General features: G+C 41.8%; 2 protein-coding genes across 5 annotated transcripts in view; both read left to right on the forward strand.

The window, feature by feature from the left end:
- The window catches only part of RSPRY1 (ring finger and SPRY domain containing 1), a 35,843-nt gene extending 23,469 nt beyond the window's left edge, over positions 1-12,374 (forward strand). For both annotated transcript variants that reach the window (XM_032121846.1, XM_032121847.1), the window contains exons 10-16: positions 226-341; positions 1,123-1,266; positions 4,038-4,149; positions 5,155-5,257; positions 6,374-6,526; positions 8,663-8,767; positions 9,712-12,374. In XM_032121846.1, coding sequence (XP_031977737.1) covers positions 226-341; positions 1,123-1,266; positions 4,038-4,149; positions 5,155-5,257; positions 6,374-6,526; positions 8,663-8,767; positions 9,712-9,808 — 830 coding nt within the window. In that variant the 3' untranslated portion in view covers positions 9,809-12,374. The remainder of the gene's footprint in view (positions 1-225; positions 342-1,122; positions 1,267-4,037; positions 4,150-5,154; positions 5,258-6,373; positions 6,527-8,662; positions 8,768-9,711) is intronic.
- Positions 12,375-12,721: 347 nt separating this feature from the next.
- ARL2BP (ADP ribosylation factor like GTPase 2 binding protein) lies at positions 12,722-21,262 on the forward strand. 3 transcript variants are annotated; one of them, XM_032122068.1, is made up of 7 exons: positions 12,722-12,806; positions 13,523-13,640; positions 15,745-15,803; positions 17,274-17,380; positions 18,049-18,134; positions 18,966-19,062; positions 20,150-21,262. In XM_032122068.1, the coding sequence occupies exons 2-7, from the start codon at positions 13,603-13,605 to the stop codon at positions 20,210-20,212; spliced, it is 450 nt and encodes a 149-aa protein (XP_031977959.1). In that variant the 5' UTR covers positions 12,722-12,806; positions 13,523-13,602; the 3' UTR covers positions 20,213-21,262. The 3 variants fall into 3 exon arrangements, with proteins under 3 accessions (XP_031977959.1, XP_031977960.1, XP_031977961.1); XM_032122069.1 differs by lacking the exon at positions 20,150-21,262 and adding an exon at positions 19,622-20,143; XM_032122070.1 differs by lacking the exons at positions 12,722-12,806; positions 13,523-13,640 and adding an exon at positions 13,660-15,635.
- The last annotated feature ends 136 nt before the right edge of the window (positions 21,263-21,398 follow it).

Below are 21,398 nucleotides of genomic sequence, written 5' to 3' on the forward strand. Positions count from 1 at the left end.
TATTGTGGGAGTTCTGGTCAGAGGCACAGGTTGTGCTTTCATATTTAGAGGGTATTTAACACACAGTGTATTGGAGGCTGTTTTCATGCAGGCAAAATCTGTGTTTCATTCAGTTAGGCCAAAAATTACCTGGATCCTAGGGAGACTGACTATCAGTGTATGAAGTGTTTAAAATCAAGTTTTGCAGCAGTAACTAAAACTGGTTGGGTTTGGGTTTTTTTTCAGTTTTAAAAGAAGGCAGGCAGTTTACATATGAGAAGGTTGACTTGACCAACATTAGGGCTATGCTGAACAGTAACGATGTCAGTGAATACCTGAAGATCTCGCCACATGGATTAGAGGTAGGAAATTGTTTCATGTTTTCAACCTGAAAAAGAGGCTGAAGAAAAAGGCAGGTTTTGCTTTTGTACTTGCTCCTGAGATTTTTCTAGAATGAATCCAAGTTGTCTGCCAGCTTTGTACAGAAAACTTGCTTTGTCATCAGAGGGTTGTAACATCACTACACTGATTTCAGTTGTAGAAATGTTCACACTAAAGTAATGCCTGTACCTGTGCCCCAAAACTTCAGGGAAGTGAGGAGGATTCTTAAGAGTCAGATGGCTTTTCACTTACTTAGTGAACAATTTTAGTGAAAGTGTCATTCTATTGTTTGTCCTGTCTCATCTTGAAAAGCTCATAGCAGTCAGATTTGTCTTGGCCACGTGGGGTTTCTTCCTTCCTCTGTAACTCCTTCTAAAAACTTGTTTGACTGCTTAGAGATGAATTTTCATGAATTAACATTGAATTATGTTAATAATTGTCCTTCATACCAGGAATCAGTTAATAACCAATGATTTATGTTTTCCTGTCTTGGTTGTCTTAGTCTTTAAATCTTTAAATTGTTGCTGTCAAGTTTCTGCTTTTTTTTTTTTTTTTTGCCTGTGGCTTAACCACTGAACAGTTTTCAGTCTTGCCCACTCACTAGTTTGTGTGACAACTACTGCTATAAAGAGAGGTCACTTTGTCTGAAATGCATCTAAAATTATGTTGGTATATTCTTATATGCAAGAAACTTGATCCAGGGAAGAAAGGTGTTTGAATGCTGATTCTGTAGACACTGAATTTTTTGTTTGGATTGGGTAGGCGCGATGTGATGCCTCGTCCTTCGAAAGCGTAAGATGCACATTCTGTGTCGATTCTGGAGTCTGGTACTATGAAGTTACAGTCATTACTTCAGGAGTGATGCAGATAGGATGGGCAACCAAAGACAGCAAATTTCTCAACCATGTGAGTACCTGCAATGTCATCGAGCTGGGGATGTAACATCAGTGGTTTTCTTCTTACAACATCTAGGAAAATAGCTCTGGTTATTCTGTGGTCATAACTGAGCACTTGCTTGTTTCCTTCAAATTTTGTGTCCATGAAGAGCTGTTTTTGCTGAATTTGGTGGTACAAGAGAAGTCAGTATTGTCATTGCTACAGACTGGCACTGTTCACCCAAGTCATCCAGAGCTGCAGCAGAGGCAGCTTGTTATCTGCTGGCTGTTGTCTGGAAGCTATAGGGAACTTATTTCTTGTAGCATAATCTCTTGGAAATTCTTTAGATAACAGTAGTTCCTGTCTGGTTTTGGAAGTAAACAATAAGTCACTAGGAACAGCAGTTTCTCATGCACTGTCTTTTACACAGGTCACCAAGCAGCAATTTCATCATCCTCTTTAACATATTTTCCTATTAAATTAAATTTCACAAGGGAAATAATTAAAATTTCACTCTGGGATAGCATGGTATCATTGGACTTGCTGGTAGCAGGAATATGGTACAGTCTGGGAATGCAAAAGCTTCTTTTTAATTAAAAATAAGGATTACAAAAAGATTAAACCCTCTACCTTCTTGCCTTTTCCTGAGAGTACAGAACAAGTACACAGTCTTATTTTATAGTTTGCTTTACTGTCCCTCTCATCCAGATAATTTTGTATCTTATTCTTAGTTCTAAATATTCTTCTTCCTACTATTTACTTACAAGATTGTGTACTTGCTAGCATTAAAGCAAAATGTGCCATGTGCACGTGAAGTCCAAACACAGTCAGTCATCATGGAGATGTCACTAGGTCTTCCTTCTTAAATCTTTGCAGTAACTCTGCATGGCTCTTAGAAGCTTTGTATGCTTTTTATGCTATAGTATAACCTGTTTCAGTATTTCCATAATAAGAAAGAGTAATGGTTACTACCCAAAAAACTTGTCTACTTCAGCTTAGAGTTAATTTTCTGTATTATCAGCCTTCCAAATGACCATTAAAGTTCATTGAAGTGCAAGCTAGAATTTTAGGACAAAAGGTATGTTAGGCCTAGCCTAGTGCTGAGAATGGAAACAGTGCTGGGATTTTAAGTTGGCACTTCTACTGGCTAAGCTGGAGTGAGAAATTCACCTGTAGCCCTTCTTTACTGTTGGAATTGCATGGTCTTCTGTTCCTACTTAGAATTTATTTTAGGAGAAGAATTATATATTTAATGTAGAGATAAGCAGTTAAAACTGCTCATTTCTGATTATTATAGAAAAAGTCATTCTACAGCTGAGTCAAATACAGAAGCTAATATGAAGATAGGCCAAATACACACATGTGAGTAAATATTGATTGTGGGGTATGAGAGAAATACATTAAGGAGATTAAACAAACACCAGGGGTGAGAAACCCAATGGGAATGCAAGAGTAGCTTCTCTCACCATTTAACTTAAGTATTCCTGTGAGTTCAGAGGTCTTGCTCTATTTCTTGTAATTATTCATGGAAATAGCATTGTCTTCTGCTGATGTAAAACATGCATATATCTCTGTGTCACATCCGAAGTCCAGTCCCACATTTTTAGAATGGAAGTGTGATTTAAGTAAAAAAAAAACCACACAAAAGAAAAACAACACCAAACAAACAAAAATACCGTGCAGACCTGTGCTGAGCACAGTCCTTGTAGACACTGAGTGTTACAGAAACTGTCTGAAATAAAAGGCCATGTGTCTGCCTTTAGACTGCTAAGAGGCTTAAAAGATTTTTTTTTTTTTTTCCCCCACTTACTGTTAAGGAGCTTGGTGTATGTGCATTTTTCTGTGAGTGTGTCCTGTACAAGGTATGAAAATGGGAGATGTCATCTCTAAATAGGATGATTTTTCTGTTGCTGCAGCTGTTTTGCTGGTGGCCAAATGCTGCTCTTATTCATCAGGTGTGTGCCTGAAATACAAGGGATATTATCCTCTGGGTATGTCACAAACACAGCCCTCAGAAGCCATATGCTCTTTATTTACAGCATCTGTAACAAAAAGACTTGTCCTAAATATGACATTAAACACCCATTAGCTGGGCTTAGCTTTAATTTGGGACATGGGAGGCTTGTGTAATCAGATGCTGTCTGGTATTTGCACTCCAGACAAACCATGCTGAGGAAGTTACTTACCTTCCATAATGCTTTTGGGTTTCACGGTTGGGCTCTGCTACGTGACAGATTTTTCTCCCACTCTGAAACTCTTTAGTTTTGTGTTTGCCTTGGACCTTAGCACTATCACTTGATAATGTTTTCACCATTTGAGGGAGCCTGGCACTGAAAGGGACACAATATGCAACAAATTAGGTGAAGGGCCTGTATGTTTGTTCTCTGTGTGTGCTGTGGGTGCTGGTGGCACATGGATATCTTGTGGGGAAAGGCATTACAAATTTGGTACTGGGACTTCAAGATAAGACAGTGGTTATTCTGTGGTGATTTTTTAAGATGCAAAAATTTAACCTATTTGGGTACTAGGATTTTTAAATACTTTGACAGGAGTCATTTGAGGTCACAGAGAATGGAAGACACTTTGGAAACAATATCCCCTTCTCCCTTCCTCCTCACCCCAACAAATTCCGTTTTGATGTGAAAATGAAACTGACTAGTTTAAAGGAAAAAATTACCTTCATGGGGGGAGGGAGATACCCTTCCTGCTCTTGGAAGAGTGGTTTAGGTGAATGAAAATACACTTCAGCCCTCTGTGTGAGGAATGGCTGCAGGCTGAAATGTTCTGCTCCCTTTCTAAAGGAAGGTTACGGCATCGGGGACGATGAATACTCCTGTGCATACGATGGCTGCCGGCAGCTGATTTGGTATAATGCCAGAAGTAAACCACATTCCCATCCCTGTTGGAAAGAAGGTATTCAGTCTATCTTCTCCTGTTTATCCTAACTGTAGATTTCTGCACAGGATTTTTTTCCCCTTTCTGTTCATAGGTGTGAACAAAGCAGTTACTGCCTAATTCTGATGTTCGTAAAGTTTAATAATCACTGTGTCTTTAGCAGTGGTTTAAATGTGCACAGTGGGCACTACAGTCTTGTTCCCCAGTCTGTGTAAAGAGACTCTTGTTGGTTAATTGCTTTTTCTTTTCAAATGCAGAGGAAAAATCATAGCACCAATTAATATTGGACATTTAACCATGAGACCTTTTTTCACATGTTTGAAGTCGTACACAACAGGGCTGAAATCTTCCTTTCTGGGTTGAAAGAGTTGTTTTAGAGAAGGGAAAAAACCTTGATCTCTGAATTAGACTTTTTTTTTTTCTTTTTTAAGGAGGAGTTGCACTGTCTTGCTTACTTTAAATTCTTGGATAACTACTTGGACAGCAAAGTTCTGTTCTTGATCTCAGCTTTGAAATCTTGGTAGGATTCTGTGCATGCCATGCTTGTGTGAACTGTGCCGCCTTCTCTTCTATTAAAATTTTCCCCCAAGGATGGCTAAATTAAAACACCTCTGAAAAATAAATAGCACAAGCATATTGGAAATTTCTCCTCAGAACACCCACTTGCTAAAGTCTATCTTCAACAGGTGTAAAATAGCCAAGGAGTGACAGAGTGCAGCTTTCTTCTGGCTTTGGCAAATACTCTGCAATACTTCTACAACTATATAGTATTAATGCTCTGGCAGACTAAAATAATTAAGTTTTTTTACTATTTTCTCTTGGGTTTTTTGATTTTGGTTTGGGTTAGTTTTTTTTTTTTCGTTGCTGTCTGTATCAATGTTTCTTCTTTTGTGCTTTTGCAAACAGTTCCTTTTAAGTAAGACAGCTCACAGTGACATATGTGATACTTGAAACAATAACTGTTTCGGCTGTTGGCATTTAACAGAAATTAAATCTTTAAATTATTTTTGTTTTGCATGTAAGGAGACACAATAGGATTTCTACTAGACTTGCAAGAAAAGCAAATGATCTTCTATTTAAATGGAAACCAGCTTCCTGCTGAGAAGCAAGTATTTTCATCTGCTGTGTAAGTATCTGCTCATTTGGAAGGACATGACCTCTGTGGATAATTGTTTTAATTATATAAAGAGTTTCCAATTTGAGATGTAAATTCATATTTACTTACCTGAAGCCATCATTAAGCAAGTTTCCCTGTTGAAAGTTGCTTAGAAATCAGTAAGAAGGATATAATTTTACAGGTGGATTTCAGGGTCCAAAATAAATACTTTAGACTTTCCAAAGGTAGGTTCAACTCAATGTTTTATACTGTCAAATTAGCATAGCATTAAAATAGAATGAGGCTGTAGCAAAGATGAACAATTTTCTGGTGCCTGAGGAATTTATCTTCTGAAAAATAAAGCCTATCTTGTAAATGTTGGAGAGGGCTTGTTAACTGACTGCTGTTCACTGGGGTCAGCTCCTGGAGCAGCACATTGAACATTCATCAGAGGATGTCTCTTGGTAGCATTGCAGGCAGGTGTTGGGCTTATTTTGCCAGCTGTTGTTAAAATTAACACATGGTGAACTCCTCTAACTCTCATAGGGAAGTTCAGCCTTTTACTTTGGAAAAGATAAGCTGGTGTAATACTTGAGAAAGCAGCTTCCTATGCAGCTTCATGAAACATTACAGTACTTTGTCAATTAATCCTACCATGCTAATAATTTCATCCATGTTTTCTCCTCAAAATAAAGTTCAAGACGCAGGTAAAGAGCAGTTCAGTTTAAAGAGCTGCTGAGAATCTTCTTTATTCAGCCTTTAGTGCTCTGTTCTTTGAGTATGTAATTGATAAACTTGAGTACTTGTTAGAACTTGGGGTATTACTGAATTTTGGCCCTTTCTGTAAATTTGAAAGAGATGATAGTTGTGGTTTTGAAAGTGTGACTAATACAAGTTGTACAGTAGGCACTTTATTGACTGACTCAGTAAGAAATTCAGATAAATCCTGATAGTAAATTCAGGAATTAAGAACTAAACAAGGTAAGTATGTGCAGCTGCAATGTGCTGTTCTCCCAGTTAGCTGCAAAACACTGGTATTAAACTTGTCTCTGTCTCAGGGTATATTTTCAAATGGTAATAGTAACATGTCTGGAAAGCTCTGCTGTTATTTAAGTCATTCTAAAATGCCTGTCCATCATGTTGCAGATCGGGCTTTTTTGCTGCAGCAAGTTTCATGTCCTATCAACAATGTGAGTTCAACTTTGGGGCAAAACCCTTCAAGTACCCACCACCAGTGAAGTTTAGTACCTTCAATGATCATGCCTTTCTGACAGCAGAAGAGAAAATCATTTTGCCCAGGTAATCCTCCTACCTTGTGTGTTTGCATGCAGACAAATAAAATGCTTCACTGATGAGTTGCGAAGTCTTGCCTTGTACTCAGCAAATTAATTTCTTACGGGGTCATACTTCCATAGGTCCCTCTTCTAAAATGATGAGGCAATAGGCTCCAGTGCAATTTCATCAGTAGGGCAGGAGATGTGCAACCAAAATCGATTACATTAAAATATATCTTGTAATAGTAAGCTAAATTAAAATGAACCAGTACCATATAGTAAGCTGTTTTAGTAAAAGTACCTTCTGCCATCCAAGAATTTTTAGGTTGATTGAGGAGGTATAGTCTTAATTAGAAAAAAAGAGGTGCTATTTAAAATTGACCTAGTTTGTGGTGTTGGCAGCATGGAGGTGCTGAATGATTGCAAATCTTGAAATTGTCCTTTTCTGGTCCTGATGAAAATTTCCCCATTTTTGAATGATAGTACTGACAAAGGGTATTCAAATTTAGAAGTGTTTTTCCACCTAAATATAATTCAAACCAGATAGAAACAGGTCTGGATACATTCTTCTTTAACTTTTTCCAAACTTCTGGCAGGAATGAAAACTAACAGCTCATCTGATTTAAGTTATTAGTAATAAAATAACTTACTGGAACACAAACAGTAACAGATACAGTGTAGTCGGGTATGTACCCTGGATTTCCAGCTTTGTCTGAAGATAGCCCTCAGACTGGTGCTGATGTATGTGACTGAAACAAACCTAAGTTGCAACTAATCAAGTGGGGGCGAGGTTGTTGGAGAGGTACCCCAGCTGTAATAAAATTCAGAGCCTAATTTTGAATTACCTAGCTTTGATCAAGTGTATTTGAGGTACTTAAGGATCATAGTGTTTAAAAATAAAAGAAAACCCTTACTTCTGGGTTGGAGTCACACATTGGCAAAGTCTGAGGCTCAGGATATTGTATTTATGCAGAGAAAATCAAATGCAGCTTGCAAAATCTTTCTGTGCTTGCATATAGCCAGAGTAAATTACACCTGCTTGAGACTGCAGGTGCTTTAAGTGAAGAGTCTGATTTAAGATGATCTGTTAGGTACAAATTTGTCACCCTCCCTTTTCAAATTAAGTGTTCTTCTGTCTTAGTAGTGTCCCACACTGGATGAGGGGTTTGCAGTTTCTGGCTGATGCTCAGATGGGACTGGTGTTGTTCTGGCACGGCTCTTGCAATGTTCAGGCAATAGCTCTGAGAGCTGTTACATGATGGTGCCAAAAGATGAGAGATCAGCTCAGAGAGACTGGTTTCCTGTTAATGCCTGACTGGTGAAACCTGGCCTCCTGTGTTACAGACCATTCATTATGCAATAGCACTGAAAGGCTCCATTCAAGGTTGGACACTGTTGTTCTTTGTGTAAACAAAGATCATCCCTGCCCTACAGCCTGAACTGCTTGGAAATGATAAACCAATCCTAAATTAAAAGATAGCTTTGATCATCTTAAAAGTGATAGGAGATAAGGCAAAGGCCTGTATGAGTGGACCCTAATTATCCATGACAGGATTTAACAGAAACTCATGCAGAGCTGTGCTGAATTTAGTGCATCTGGTGTTGGGGCAAGACACATCACCCTGCCATTGAGCAGTTTTGATGAGTGGTGTGTGTGTTCCAGATGGGAAATGTCTCATTTCATCAAATAGGGGATTTTTATCTGTTTAGTCTCCCTTGTGGCTGTTGCCATACTGGAATGTTGATTTAATTTGCAGGTTTTATTCTTTTAAACTGTGTTAGAGCATTATAGGGTTTCTGTATATTGTTGATACATGGGTTTGTGAGGTTTATTTACTTGGGGTTTTTTTCTTAAGGCCTAGAAGTACCCACGTACAAAGAACAATTTCTTTAAATGTTCAGCTGCAGGAACTAGGAGAATTGTTATTTGATCCCCTCTTTGTCCCTTTCTGACAGACCAGAATAGGGAAGCAAAGACTGTTTTGCAGGTCTCTGGGTGTGTTAAGCCTTTTTTTGTGGGAAGTTGTGATCGATGTTTATCAGCAGTGTGGTGTAGCACAGGCAGGTGTTATGTTGGCCTTGATGCAATTCTCAGAATAGTTTTGAATCTATTGCTTTGAGTCAAACGAATTTTTGAGGGAGTCTGTTTCTCTCCCTTCAGACACAGGCGCCTGGCTTTGCTGAAGCAAGTGAGTATCAGAGAGAACTGCTGCACACTTTGCTGTGATGAGGTAGCAGACACAGAACTCAGGCCGTGTGGACACAGGTAAAACCTTAAAAAAACCCAAAACCAAAGAAATAGGAAAATGTGTGTGTGACATTCAGCTTAGATGAGGCCGTATGTAGTCCCTGCTCATCTTGATTGATTCCCCAGGATAAAGGAAATAACCTTCCCTCCTTTTAAGGATGTGACATGCAGAGGTTAAACACAGTATTCCCATTGTTCCCCTCACCCTAGACCTGAGCAGATTGAACCCCTAATTCTGTGTGTGTTTGGAGAAGTATTGAGGCTACATCTATGTGCTGCCCTGGGCTACTGAGTCTTAATTCCCTGATGTCAAAGGCTTTACTGATTAGTGCTTGATACTGGTGCTGCAAAATCCAGATCACGTGAGGAGTGCAGAAAATTCATAATATACTCACATACTCATGAAATGTTCAGCAGATGGATTGTCTCAAGTCACAAATTCCTCTAAAAGCTAAAAATGAGACAGCAGTACGAGTTATACCATAATAGCACTTGCCTGCCTTTAAGCAGCCTACTAGGAAATGAATCCAGTTAAGCCAATTCCTTAGGGTTTTAGAGCACTCATGGAAGGAATCTTGCCATGTGTCTAGATGCTGGAAAGTTAAAAAGAGATGTGCCTGGTGTGTGCCAGTAAGAAGTGGAGAAGTTGCTGCAGGGCACTGGGGCTGCTGCTCTCCAGACCAGCATGAGTGCTAGGATTAATGAGCACAGGGAAGTGGGATCCCGACCAACTGCAGGAGCAGCTGCAGGTCTGGGAGATGCTGAGCAGCAGGAGCTCCTCTCAAAGCCTGTAAATGGATCCACACCTGACTTGCAATGCCTAATCTCCACACTGAGGGACTTAACTTGACTGTGCCTCTGGCAGGCTGGCTGAACTGCTTAGTGCTTGTATTATTTTGTTGTTGTTGATTAGCTTTTCATACTGTAAAAGCAGGCTTTAACTGATTTTTCTTCTCCTTCAGTGACCTGTGCATGGAGTGTGCCTTGCAACTGGAGACCTGCCCTTTGTGTCGACAGGAAATACAAACCCGAGTCAGACAGATCTCTCACATTTCATGACACATGTGGAGAAATACCACAGACTTGTTTTTAATGAACTCCAACCAATACTGAAAGGGGAAAGCATCTCTAACCAGTCTTTATGCACATAGAACCATAGCCACGGCCAGATTTCATGCTAACTTGTAATCTGTTAATCTTAAAACCGAAATCTTTAATAAGCTATTTCCAGCTGCCAGCAATGGGAGCTGGTTTCAGCAGTCAGGAGCTATGGCTATTGGTTCCTCCGAGCAAGAGCAGAGGGAGTTGTCTCTTCTTCCCCTTTTCCTTCTCGCCTGTCACAAGTGCTGAAAAAATTTGCACTGGAAGTACACATACAATGCATTTTAGAAAAGAAGAGAAAATAAGTATTTCCTAAAACAGGGCTGTGCTGTCTTGTGCTCGAAAGTCTCTTTTTTTGGCAGAAGTCAGTACTAAAAAAAGAATGCCAATGTTTTCCTGTTTAATGTAGCCTCCTGCTGGTCAGAGACTCTGTATTTTCCGATATTAAACTGCTCACAGACTGAATCTGTACACAGACTGATTTGAAAAGACAGTGTGGAGACTGTAGAGAAACTCACAGGTTTTAATAACTTGGTAATTCCAAAGAATGTTCTGATTTGTTTTTAAAACGTTAAAAGATTAGTGGTATTTTCAAGTACATGATGTTTCTGATGCTTTTAACTTCAGTACCCACATTTTTTGGTGAGGTTATAATTTTCAGGAGGTATTCTTAACTAATTATAATGCTGGACTGGAATTAATTTGATATTCTGGGTATTTTTTAAGGTATCATCAAACATCTTTTTTAATCAGTGTTGTTTTTGAAAGTTAGCTCAATTTTTCCAAAGTGAATATATCTTAAAATATTAGAGGAGTATTCTGGACCAGTTTATTTAAAACAAGGTTATTTGGATAGCAGTTTCAGTCTTATTCTTAACTCCTTAAAAATGCACCTTGCTTGCCACATGTCAGTCCTGCTCTGAGCAGGTTTGGGGCCACACTTCCTATTTTTGGTAGGGATCATACAGTGGGAATCTCTGCTCCACTTTAATTACACATTTGTGATGTTTGTATGTTAAGGATGCACTTCGGTAGGCAGCTCTTGACTTTTACTAGGTTTCTACAAGGAATCAGGGTTCACAGCTGGTGTCAGGGAAGTAGCACAAAAATCGGTGGGGTTCTGCTTATTTTGCACCAACTGAGGATATGACTTGGTCTCTTCCAAGTCTTGCACCAGTTGATTTTTTTTTTAAATTGTCTGTATAGTAGAACTTTGCTAATTCACACACAACTTACACCAAAACCATCCCACTTCTTGGCAGTGATTCAGCAGCAGAGGCTGTTGTAGTGAATTCTCATGGTGTGATGTAACTTATTTTTAAAATCATTAATTATCTTTATTGTACTATGAAGCGCTAACAAAGCAGAGCTGAGGCTGCTTCTTCCTGCTGAGTGCTCTGGCTTCCTACTGACCTCCGTAGGAGCTGGGATCTCTGCACACAGGTTCCAGAACCCAGCTCTCTAGCAACTCCTTTCACCTTCTGCCTTTGCTAACTCAAGGGTGCTGAACTTCATCCAGACATGTGTGAATTAGGAAAGTTCTGTCCATCATTTTTATGTTGACTTTTGTCCAAATGTAGACTGGATTCAGAAGCAGAGTGCTCGTTAGTGTTTTTGCTAAAATGTGGATTCTCTTCCACCTTGGATGCCTGGTTTGATTAAAGTCAGACTGGCAAATCTGTGCCACAGGGATCTCATTTCCTCGCTGACTGTACTTTACAATGTTTTGCTGTATCCATGTTTTCAGTCAGGGCTGAGTCCCTTCCAGCTCGGTGTTCAGTGAGCAAACATGACTGCCATCACTGCCACAAGGGTCACTTGAAATGAAGTTTTAAGCGCTTCCAAATGCAATGGTCAGTTTTTATCCCTAAGGTACAAAGTTACAAATCATACTTTAGGGAAGAGGTGGGACAGAACCATTTTGAACTCTGCCTTACTAGAGTCTAGTAACTTCAGGGCTTTGGTTTCCCTGGCCAGGATTAACTGAGGTAAAATTTTCAGAAGTGCCTAGGACTCCTACTTTGTATCAACTGCTCTATGAGATTAAGGTCTTCAGGCCCAAGTCCACAATGGCTTCTAGGCATCTGCTGTCCCCTTGGACTGGAGGTGACCTTAGAGCCCCTCTGTCTTTGTGGACATGGGACTAAGTGCCTGTGTTCTTTGTGGAAAAGATGTGAATGCTTTGGAAAATTTTGCCCCAGACCGTCTTCCATGCAGCTGGTGCTGGGCAGAGGAAGCCAATGGTGGCAGAGGAGGGAGCTGTGTTGCAGAGAAGCAGAGAACTGTCCTGTTCATTTCACAAAGGGAAAGACTGTACACTTTGACTGGCTTTCTGCCGCCATCCACGCCGGGGGCACCTTTGTCAAGCTGGATACTCCATGACAAGTGCGGTGTCACCATTGCTCCCTCCCCTCCCCCTGGCTTTGGGGAGAGGGATGGGAGGTGGTGACTCCACAGGCCCTCATCGGGGGAAATGAATTGTAGCAAAGTTGTCCATTCAACAATAAAAACATCCTGAAGGCTGTTTGTTGTTCTTTAATTCCTGTCCTGGTGAGAGCGGGGCACCCGTATGCGCTCGGGGGGAATATTCGTGCCGGGGCGGCCCAGGTCATCGCTCTGATCGCTGGGCTGCAGCAGCTGCGTGCTGTCCCCAACCCTCGGAGCTCTACTCTCTGATGAGAAACCCCTTTTACTAACGCCACTCCCAAGCGAGTACCGCTGTCTCACTGTCCGCCCCGCAGGCCGGGACCCGGCCCGCCCAGGACGCGCTCCCCAGCCCGCCATGGCGGCGGCCCCGCCTTCCCGCGCGGCCCCCGCCGCGCTCTGATTGGCCGGGCGGGCCGGGGGCGGGCCCAGCGCGCCGGAGCCGCGCTGCCATTGGCTGCGGGCGGGGCGGAAGAGCGCGTTCCCCAGGAGACGGCCCGAGGGGAGGGGGCTCCGCGCCGGCCTGAGGGCAGTGAGTGCGGGCGGGGGGCGCGGGGCCGCGGTCCCGGGGAACGGGGGGATGCCACTGCCGAGGCGCTTTGTGGAGAAGGGAGAGTGACGGCCCGCTGTCCTGGGTCCCTTTGAGGAAAGGGAGACAGGCGGACTGGGTGCCGGGGGAGGGACGGGGCTTTGCCCCCTGCCGTGTTCGCGGTGGTGCCCCGGGGCTGCTCCGAGGGCCGGCGGTGGGTACAGCCCGGCGAGGGTGGCGGGAGCAGCGGGTTCCCATCGCCAGCGGCCCCGGGGTGCGTGTGCCCTGTTCCCGGCGTGGATCGGCATCTGCTGACAGCCACGGGCCGAGCGTCCGGCCGGGACACAGCCCCTGGGATCGCTGTCCAAAGCCTGGCCTGCGAGCCGGGTCTGGGACACACTGGAGCAGGGTGGCACTTTCATCTTATCTGGCTTCAGTTCTATAATAGCCATAGATGTTTCAGGAGAAAAGATGTAGAGGTGACCCGAAACCCCTTTATAGGGACTGGTTGCATTTTGAGCCTGTTCTCTGAATAGGTAGAAAAAGTTTCTAGAGAATTTGGGTTATTGCAGAAAAGTAGTAGAAGTAACTTTGGAAGAATGTGATGTTGGAATTCCTATGTTTAAAAATTAAAATTTATCTCCTGATTTGCTCTTTGGGAAATGTATGGTAATTTAGCAATTGAATTTATATTAACACTAAGTCGTGTTATTCCTTAGCACTTTGGTCAAAAAGAAGAAATAACCACTAACAGCAGCAACATACAGATTATCTCTTCCACTCTGGCTAGGCAGGAACAATGGAGACTTCTGATGGAGAAAGTTTGGGTGTAGCCACGTGAGTATGCTACATTCTCATGTGTCAGATTTTCAATAAGCTAATTGCTAATTAAAATATCTTAATAGGAATATAATTACACGAATGAACTTACACCATGCTGATGAGTAGATTCTGCCTCAGGAGAACAAAGGTGCAGAATGCAAAGCTGCAAGAGGAAATAACATCAGTGCAGAGTTAGGTGAACTAAATATCACTGTGGTCAGTGTGGCACTGGGTACCTCTGCTGAGGGATCAGAGCAAGCTGAAAGGCTTGGAAATTGCTTTTTCCGGTGTTCATTTTAAATTCAGAATTTCTCCTTTTCAAGAGTGTTTGTTGTCTTATGTCGTTGATCCTGGGAGGAGACTCTTCCTCTGTGTTTCAGTGCCCTCCGTCTAAACCTGAGACCATTCACAGGTGACCTCAACCAAATTTCACACTGGCAGATTCTAAATGTTGCTTCATCCCACAAGTGTCTGCCATACCCTTCTCCTAAGAGTTGTGGCAGAAGGGGATGTGTGACTGTGCCTCTGTCATGCATGGATTTAACTCTTTCAGCCTCAGACTCTCACAAATGGCCCCATGCCAGGGCTGCTTCAGCGGCACAGGTTGTGCTGGCCCAAACTGGGGATGATGAGGTGAATTAAACCACAGGGTTGGTGAGCACGTGTCTCTGTAGGTGTGCGGATGCACGTGTGTTGTATAAAGAGATGGAACTGGTGTCTTTTGGAACAGTTAAAATTCCATTATTTGCACGGACTTAAACCAGGGTTTAAATTAACACTTTTTCTGTTGCTGTTAGGATAAGCTATAAAACTAGCAGTAACATTTATTTGGAGGGGGAGAAAAGAGTGGAAATTATGCATAGCAAAGCCTGCATGCCAAGGGAAGCACTGAGGCCAGGTGAGCTGCCCGGGTGTGTCCCCTGGGCCGGGCCAGGCCAGCCCCGCTCCCGGCCCTGTGCCGCCCTCTCGTGGGCTCTTCCAGGCCTTGCCTTGGCTCCGCTCATCTCCCAGGATCAGGAATGTTGTTGCTAGGATATCGTTCGCTGAGCTGACGCCTTTTTAAATCAAAGGTTTCTTAATTTTTCCTGATCAGAGCGAGCCTGATTATAGGTAAACTGTCGGCTAAACTACTATTGGATTAATTTCACTGGAGTAGTCTCTAATAGCAAAGTAACTTTAATGAGCTTTTCAAAACTTTGAAGGGCTATCCTGCTCTGTTTACTGATGAGAAAGAAACATTCAATTGAATTTAAATGGTGCTTTCACTGATCGAGGCTAATTTTTTTTCTTAAGGACAAATGTCCCTGTTTCTTTGAGACTTGTTACCCTCGTGTGAGAAAAGCTTGTCTTTCATCTCTTGGAGAATATAGGAAGAGTTCATCTCCCATTAAAGATGAGCTGTGAATGCCAAAGACATCCTGTGGATTATTTACTGTGTCTGAACAAGTTGCACAATAATAGATCCAGACTCCTGATGCTTGTACCAAGGGTTTCTTCCCTGGATGACTTCAGATCCATAATGGTGTTTAATATTTGCTCATGATAGAATAATCTTAGGAGAGTCTCCCATTTATTTGGGGCACAAGAGGATGTTTCTTGCATAATAACAATATTTAAGTTCTTCAGTTATGTAGTACTTGTGTATACATTCAGTTTAAGTGGTTCCACAAGACCAAGTATTTCAAAATATTCTCTAGAGTGTCTACAGGTCTGTGATCACCATGTGCAGTTAATGCAGGAAAGAGAAGGGAAACTGGTAGCAGCTGGGATTTGTGGGTTGGAAAAGGCTTAATTTGCTGTTCTAATTACACTCTTTACATTCTTTTGCAGCAGAACTAGAATTATCTTGACAGTAATGCCAGTAAAACAACATTTATTCTTCCTTGCAGTTAGGCACCTTACTGGGAGGAAATAGAGTAGAGGCCTGATGAGAATCTCCATGGAGCAGTCTTCTCATCAGTGCCATGGATTATTTTGTAGGTTGAAACTAGGAAGTTTTTCAGTTATCTTGTAGTTACTGGGTTTATTTGTACTTAGGCTTTTGTTAACACTTTTTAATTTTGACTTTAATTTCTGCTGTGGTCAAAATATATGCAGTTCTGTCTTCCTTTGCTTTCAGCTCCACCACTTCTGATGAGTTTGATGCAGTTGTTGGCTATCTGGAGGATATCATAATGGGTAAGGTCTGCAAGTAGGTACAGACAACAACAGAACTGCTAAACATGTTGCCAGCTGCTCTTCTATTAATTAGCCAGCAGAGCTAAAATAGCTCCTGTCTGCTTCATGGAAGCTTTCCTTCCTTTCTTCCCATGAACCCCTAACCTGGCAGTGTAGTAAAAATATACATAGAAGTCTTCTGTGTGCTTATGACTCCTGAAAATTATTCTCCACATCACTGCAGTACACTGCTTCTTAGAGAAACAGTAAAGATGCTTGTGCATCTCACAGAGAAATCAAAGCTTTCTGGGATTTTTATGGAAAACACTGTGAAAGATACCTTCCCTTCCCGAGCTCTGCCCAAACTTGTCCTAATTTGTCTGTCAGGATGTTCTTAGAAGCCACCATGGTGTGTCTGGGCAGTTTTTTGCAGTGCCCAGCTGCTGCTGCTGCAGGGAGCCGTCTGCACTCTGATATAAAGTGTCTGAGCTGCAGACTGAGAGTTGGTGCTGTTCCAGCACTGAAAGCTGCAAGAATGGGGAACCTTACTTCTTTGTATCCAGCCTTAAAGCACGAAGATGGTGATAGAATCACAGAATGTTTTGAGTTGGAATGGACCTTAAAGATCACTGAACCCCCCTGCCATGGGCAGGGACACCTTCCACTAGACCAGGTTGCTCACAATCCCATCCAGCCTGGCCTCAGGCAATAAAAGGTGCTCAGTTCTCAAGGCTGTGGTTTTAACTGAGAAGTCAGTGTGTGCAGGGAAGTAGTTTGCAAGGTGCCAAGGCAGAACTCATGCTGATCAGCCATCAGCTGCTTTATAGGAACAGCACATCGTTTCTTTGGTCACGTCCTTCCCAGAGAGATGCAGATTCTGCAGCCTCAGTTGCCTAGTGATGCAGTTGAATCTGGAGAAATGCTAACAAAACTAATTTGGAACATGTCAGAGTTTGGAAAGCTGTGACTGGTGTCCTTTACCAGTGTTTATAGGTAAACTTTCTCTTCAGACCTGTTCTGTGGAATTCAATAGTGACCTCCCATGTTAATTTTTACTCTTATTTTCTTCCACAACTGGAAAAAAATTCTTTGGCAGTTGGAAATTAATCTGGGAGTTTCACTAATATTTGTAAATTCAAAGGGAAAAACATTGAGTTCTTGTAGGGAAGAGGTATTCACTTAATAAAAAATACAGATGTTTTGCTGACTTTAGAGTCAGAGCAAAAAGAGGTTCTGAATAAATAACTTTATTAATAAATGTAGAGCAGGAGGACTGTTTTGGTAATATTTCACCAGCAGCCTGTGTCCTCCCAGAGATGGGTCAGAAGTGGTGGTTTGGCAGCAGCTGCGGTGCTGATGTGATGAACTCTGCACATGTGCAGGGCTCTGTGGTTACAGCAGGGAAGCAGAGGATCAGCGAATGTGGGTTTGTGTTACAGAAGGAATGACCAAACTTGTAACTCTGTGCTGCATTTCTGTTGTTGTTGTCAGATGATGATTTCCAGTTAATACAGAGGAATTTTTTGGAGAAGCACTACCAGGAGTTTGATGACTCAGAAGAAAACAAGCTCATCTATACTGACATTTTTAATGAATATGTAAGATGCCTTTTCCTATTTTTCTTGTGTATTGCTTTTTTATCTTTATATAGTTTTCCCTTTATAAAATGTTAGCTTACATGGAGCAGATCCCAACATGATTCCTGTCTCCTTCAGAAGCACAGCCATGATCTGCAAGCAAGAAGGGTTTTTCCTGAGGCTTTAGGTTCCTTTCTTTTTTTGTTTCATACAAAATTTTCTAGAGATATTTTGTAAGTTGTGTAGCTCCCTTGAACAGAAATTTAGCCTATTGCTGTAGTAAATAATGTGTTTAGCATGTGTGCAAAGTTTCTTCTTTTCCAGTTGTAGTATATCTTGTATTGGATAATTCAATCACATCCTTCATGCAAAGCATAATCAAGAAACTAAACCAGTTTACTATTCAGTACCATTAAATCAGTTGAAAATAATTTTTTCCTAAAAATACAAATATAAATACAAATAGTCAGTGTTTGTTCTCACCAATATCCCCAGCAAACAATGTGCAGCTCTGTGCCTCAGGGCTGGTGTGAGAACAGAACCAGCAGCACCCACTGAGGAATCTGCAGTTGTGCCCAGTGAGGATCATGCAGAGTGTCAAGAAGGTGTCAGTGTAAGGATGCTGTTTGAAATCTGCTTCTGAAATCTGTTGTGATCTTATTGGGGTGGTTTGTCTGGGTTTTTTTCAGATCTCTTTAGTAGAGAAATACATTGAAGAGAAGTTGCTTGATCGGATTCGTGGGTTTGATATGGTTGCTTTCACAGTGTCATTGCAGTAAGTCTCTGCTTTGCTTTTGGCTGAGGGGTGGCTTATGTGCCTCTCAGTTATTTCTTTTTATCTAAAGCTTAGGTTTGACTGTTCTCCCCTTAGATACTGGTTCCACTTTAACTTAAAAAAAGAAGTGTTCACACAGGCAGTGGCTGATCACTTTTCTTGCCTTCAGCATGTCCTGCTACTCTAAATTTCTGAATTGTCATGCTAAAATACATTGGGTCCCAAGGGGTAGGAAGAGAAATTGGAATGAGAGCACTGGAGGATTTTCATATTTCTTGTCACTTTGAAGCCAGACCCTTAAAAGGCTGGGTCTTGTTTATTTCTTCCAGCCACTTCAGTAGCCTGGTGGTGTTTCAGTCATGTGGTTAAATTCTTTCATTGCAATTTTTGTATGGAGCATTCAGAGAAGAGTTTGGTTTGTGTTCAGATTTTGCATCAGGTCATTTTAGCTTAACCAGCTTCATGAAGAGATTGTTTTGAAAGATCACTGTTTTTCCCCTTGAATAAGAAAATCAAGTGTAATTGGGAGCTGAGTATCTTAAAATATTTGAATCTGTTTAATTTGTAATGCTTCTTAAATAAACAGGTTTGGTTTTCAAGGACTGATGTGATACTCTTAGGTCTTGGATGTAGATAAATGTAATAATGTAGTTGGATTGGAAATAATGCATGGTAATATTTGGCTGCAGTTTTGCTATATGATAACCTGCAGTAACATTCTTGTTTAAATACTGATACAGTTCTACTTGTCCTTTTTTGACCTTGTACCATTTTAAAATAACAATTTTTTCTCACACTATTTTCTCACTCCCCAACTTCTTTTCTCTGTAGACAACACAAAGATGAAATGCCAGGTGACATATTTGATCTGCTTCTCACATTCACAGACTTTCTGGCTTTCAAAGAAATGTTCTTGGAATACAGAGCTGTGAGTATATCACATTGTTTATTTTCAGTGGCACAGTAGCTGTTGGTTTTGTGTAGCTCCACCTGAGAGTGCTGAAGGTAGAGTTACTACAGTAGGTTACAGTATTTAATCAAAGGCTCTACCAGAGTCAAAAGAAAAATTAATTCACTGAGTGCCTTTTTAAACTCAAACTGCACATTTAATAATTTCTAGAAAACATGAATGAAGCTGGCATGTGAGCAGCTCTTCAGGAACACCACACTTCCTGCATCTGTGAACATTGTTTTCCAAATGAACAGAAGGGAACACTTTTTCACTGTGAAGGTCTCTGAGCACTGTCAGAGCTTCCTTGCCTAGAGAGGGTGTGGAGTCTCCATCCTTGGAGATATTCTCAAGTTGTCTGGACATGGTCCTGAGTGGCCCTGCTTGAGCATGGGGTTTGGCCCAGATGGCCTCCGGAGATCCTTTCCCTCCTTGGCCATTCTGATTCTACAGTATCTTTTTTTTATTTTTTATCCCTAGTCTATCCAAAATTAACTTTTTAAGCCTCTTTCATTTGTTTTCTCCTCTCTGTGCTTAGCAAAACTGCTAAGGTTTTTGGATGATGTTTTTCCTGGCAAAATGAAAATCAGTGCTCTCCAGTGTCTGTCCAGTCCTGTTCGACAAGGACCAAAAGCGTCACAGTTGTGGTTATGCCTCTGCCCCTTCCCCATCCCTGTGAATTTTGTGGAAATGGGGACAGGCTGAAGAGAAAGAGTCAGTCCATGTGTCAGCAGCAGGAGGAGTTTCAGATGGGATTTGCAGATTGGGGTGTCCTAAGAGGCAAATGACAGGAGCCAGATTTCAGTAGATCCCTGAGCCACCGGCACAGCATTCCCAACCAGATGTGAGCAAGACTCTGCTCTGACATGGACAGACAGCCCCCTCACCCCAGGGATTCCTGCACAATCTTGTTGGACTCACATTCAATCACACATGCTCAAGTAACATGTAATTTTCTCTTGATTTGATGCAGCAAGCAGAGAATGTATTGCCTGTTTCATTTTCTTAAATGCTTATTCCAAAACAGCATGGAGTCACGGATTTCTCTTTTTTTCCATGTTTGTAGGAAAAAGAAGGTCGAAGTCTGGATTTAAGCAGTGCGTTAGTGGTGACTTCATTAAACCATTAAACAAGTCATTCTGAAGGGAGTTCTGTTGTATTTTAAGCAAGGTCTACTAAGATTTCAGAGGTGAAAGGCAGCGATTCCCAAGAGACGGCTGGGACGGAGGGGTGGGGACTCGGCTCCACATCGACTCTGAGGGCGGTGGGTGTGTGGGCAGGGCCAGGATTGTGGGCCCCTCTCAAGGGGGTGAAATCAAAGCTTTCTGGAGTTTTATACCCTTTTACAAAATGGATGGAAGAGACTGGGAGAGGCAGCTTTCCCTTTCCCAGCTCTACCCAAACTTCTCCTAACGTGTCTGCCAGGATCTTAGAAGCCGCTGTGGTTTGTCTGGGCCATTTTCTGCAGTGCCCAGCTGCTGCTGCTGCTGCTGCAGGGAGCTTTTTGCACTCTGATATAAAGTGTCTGAGCTGCAGTTTGAGCTCATTGTTCTTTGTCCTGTCTGCTGAACACAGAACAGTTTATTCCTTCTATTCTTGCAGCACCATTGTTTAACTGGAAATCATCCAGTTCCAACCCCCCTGCCATGGGCAGGGACACCTTCCACTAGACCAGGTTGCTCACAATCCCATCCAGCCTGGCCTCAGGCAATAAAAGGTGCTCAGTTCTCAAGGCTGTGGTTTTAACTGAGAAGTCAGTGTGTGCAGGGAAGTAGTTTGCAAGGTGCCAAGGCAGAACTCATGCTGATCAGCCATCAGCTGCTTTATAGGAACAGCACATCGTTTCTTTGGTCACGTCCTTCCCAAAGAGATGCAGATTCTGCAGCCTCAGTTGCCTAGTGATGCAGTTGAATCTGGAGAAATGCTAACAAAACTAATTTGGAACATGTCAGAGTTTGGAAAGCTGAGACTGGTGTCCTTTATCAGCGTTTATAGGTAAGCTTTCTCTTTAGACTATGGAATTCAATAGTGACCTCCCATGTTTATTTTTATTAATTTTATTTTTTTATTTCCTTACTGTTCCTGATTTATATGTATGTCTATATATTCATATTTGTGGAAATTTGACCCTTGATTTACTCACTGACAACCAAATAAAGGCAGATCTGTCATGGGCCAATGCCATGTGTCCAGTTCATTTTCAGTTCTCACCTTCCAACAATGCAGTTCCATTTCCTGAGTCTGCCTCTGCAGACAACCTGGTGAAACCTCTCCCATGCAGAGCATGCAGTAAGATTTGCAGTGTAGCTCACCTT

Source organism: Corvus moneduloides, chromosome 12 (assembly GCF_009650955.1).
Source record: "Corvus moneduloides isolate bCorMon1 chromosome 12, bCorMon1.pri, whole genome shotgun sequence".
In the NCBI taxonomy this organism is placed as follows: Eukaryota; Metazoa; Chordata; class Aves; order Passeriformes; family Corvidae; genus Corvus; species Corvus moneduloides.

What these genes read in the sequence shown, in the direction of transcription:
- ARL2BP (XM_032122070.1), top strand. Translation starts at nt 15,553, where the DNA reads ATGAGAATCTCCATGGAGCAGTCTTCTCATCAGTGCCATGGATTATTT. An exon ending in TCTGGAGGATATCATAATGG is followed by an intron (nt 15,804 to 17,273) that starts GTAAGGTCTGCA and finishes TGTTGTTGTCAG; the next exon opens with ATGATGATTTCCAGTTAATA. An exon ending in CTGACATTTTTAATGAATAT is followed by an intron (nt 17,381 to 18,048) that starts GTAAGATGCCTT and finishes GGTTTTTTTCAG; the next exon opens with ATCTCTTTAGTAGAGAAATA.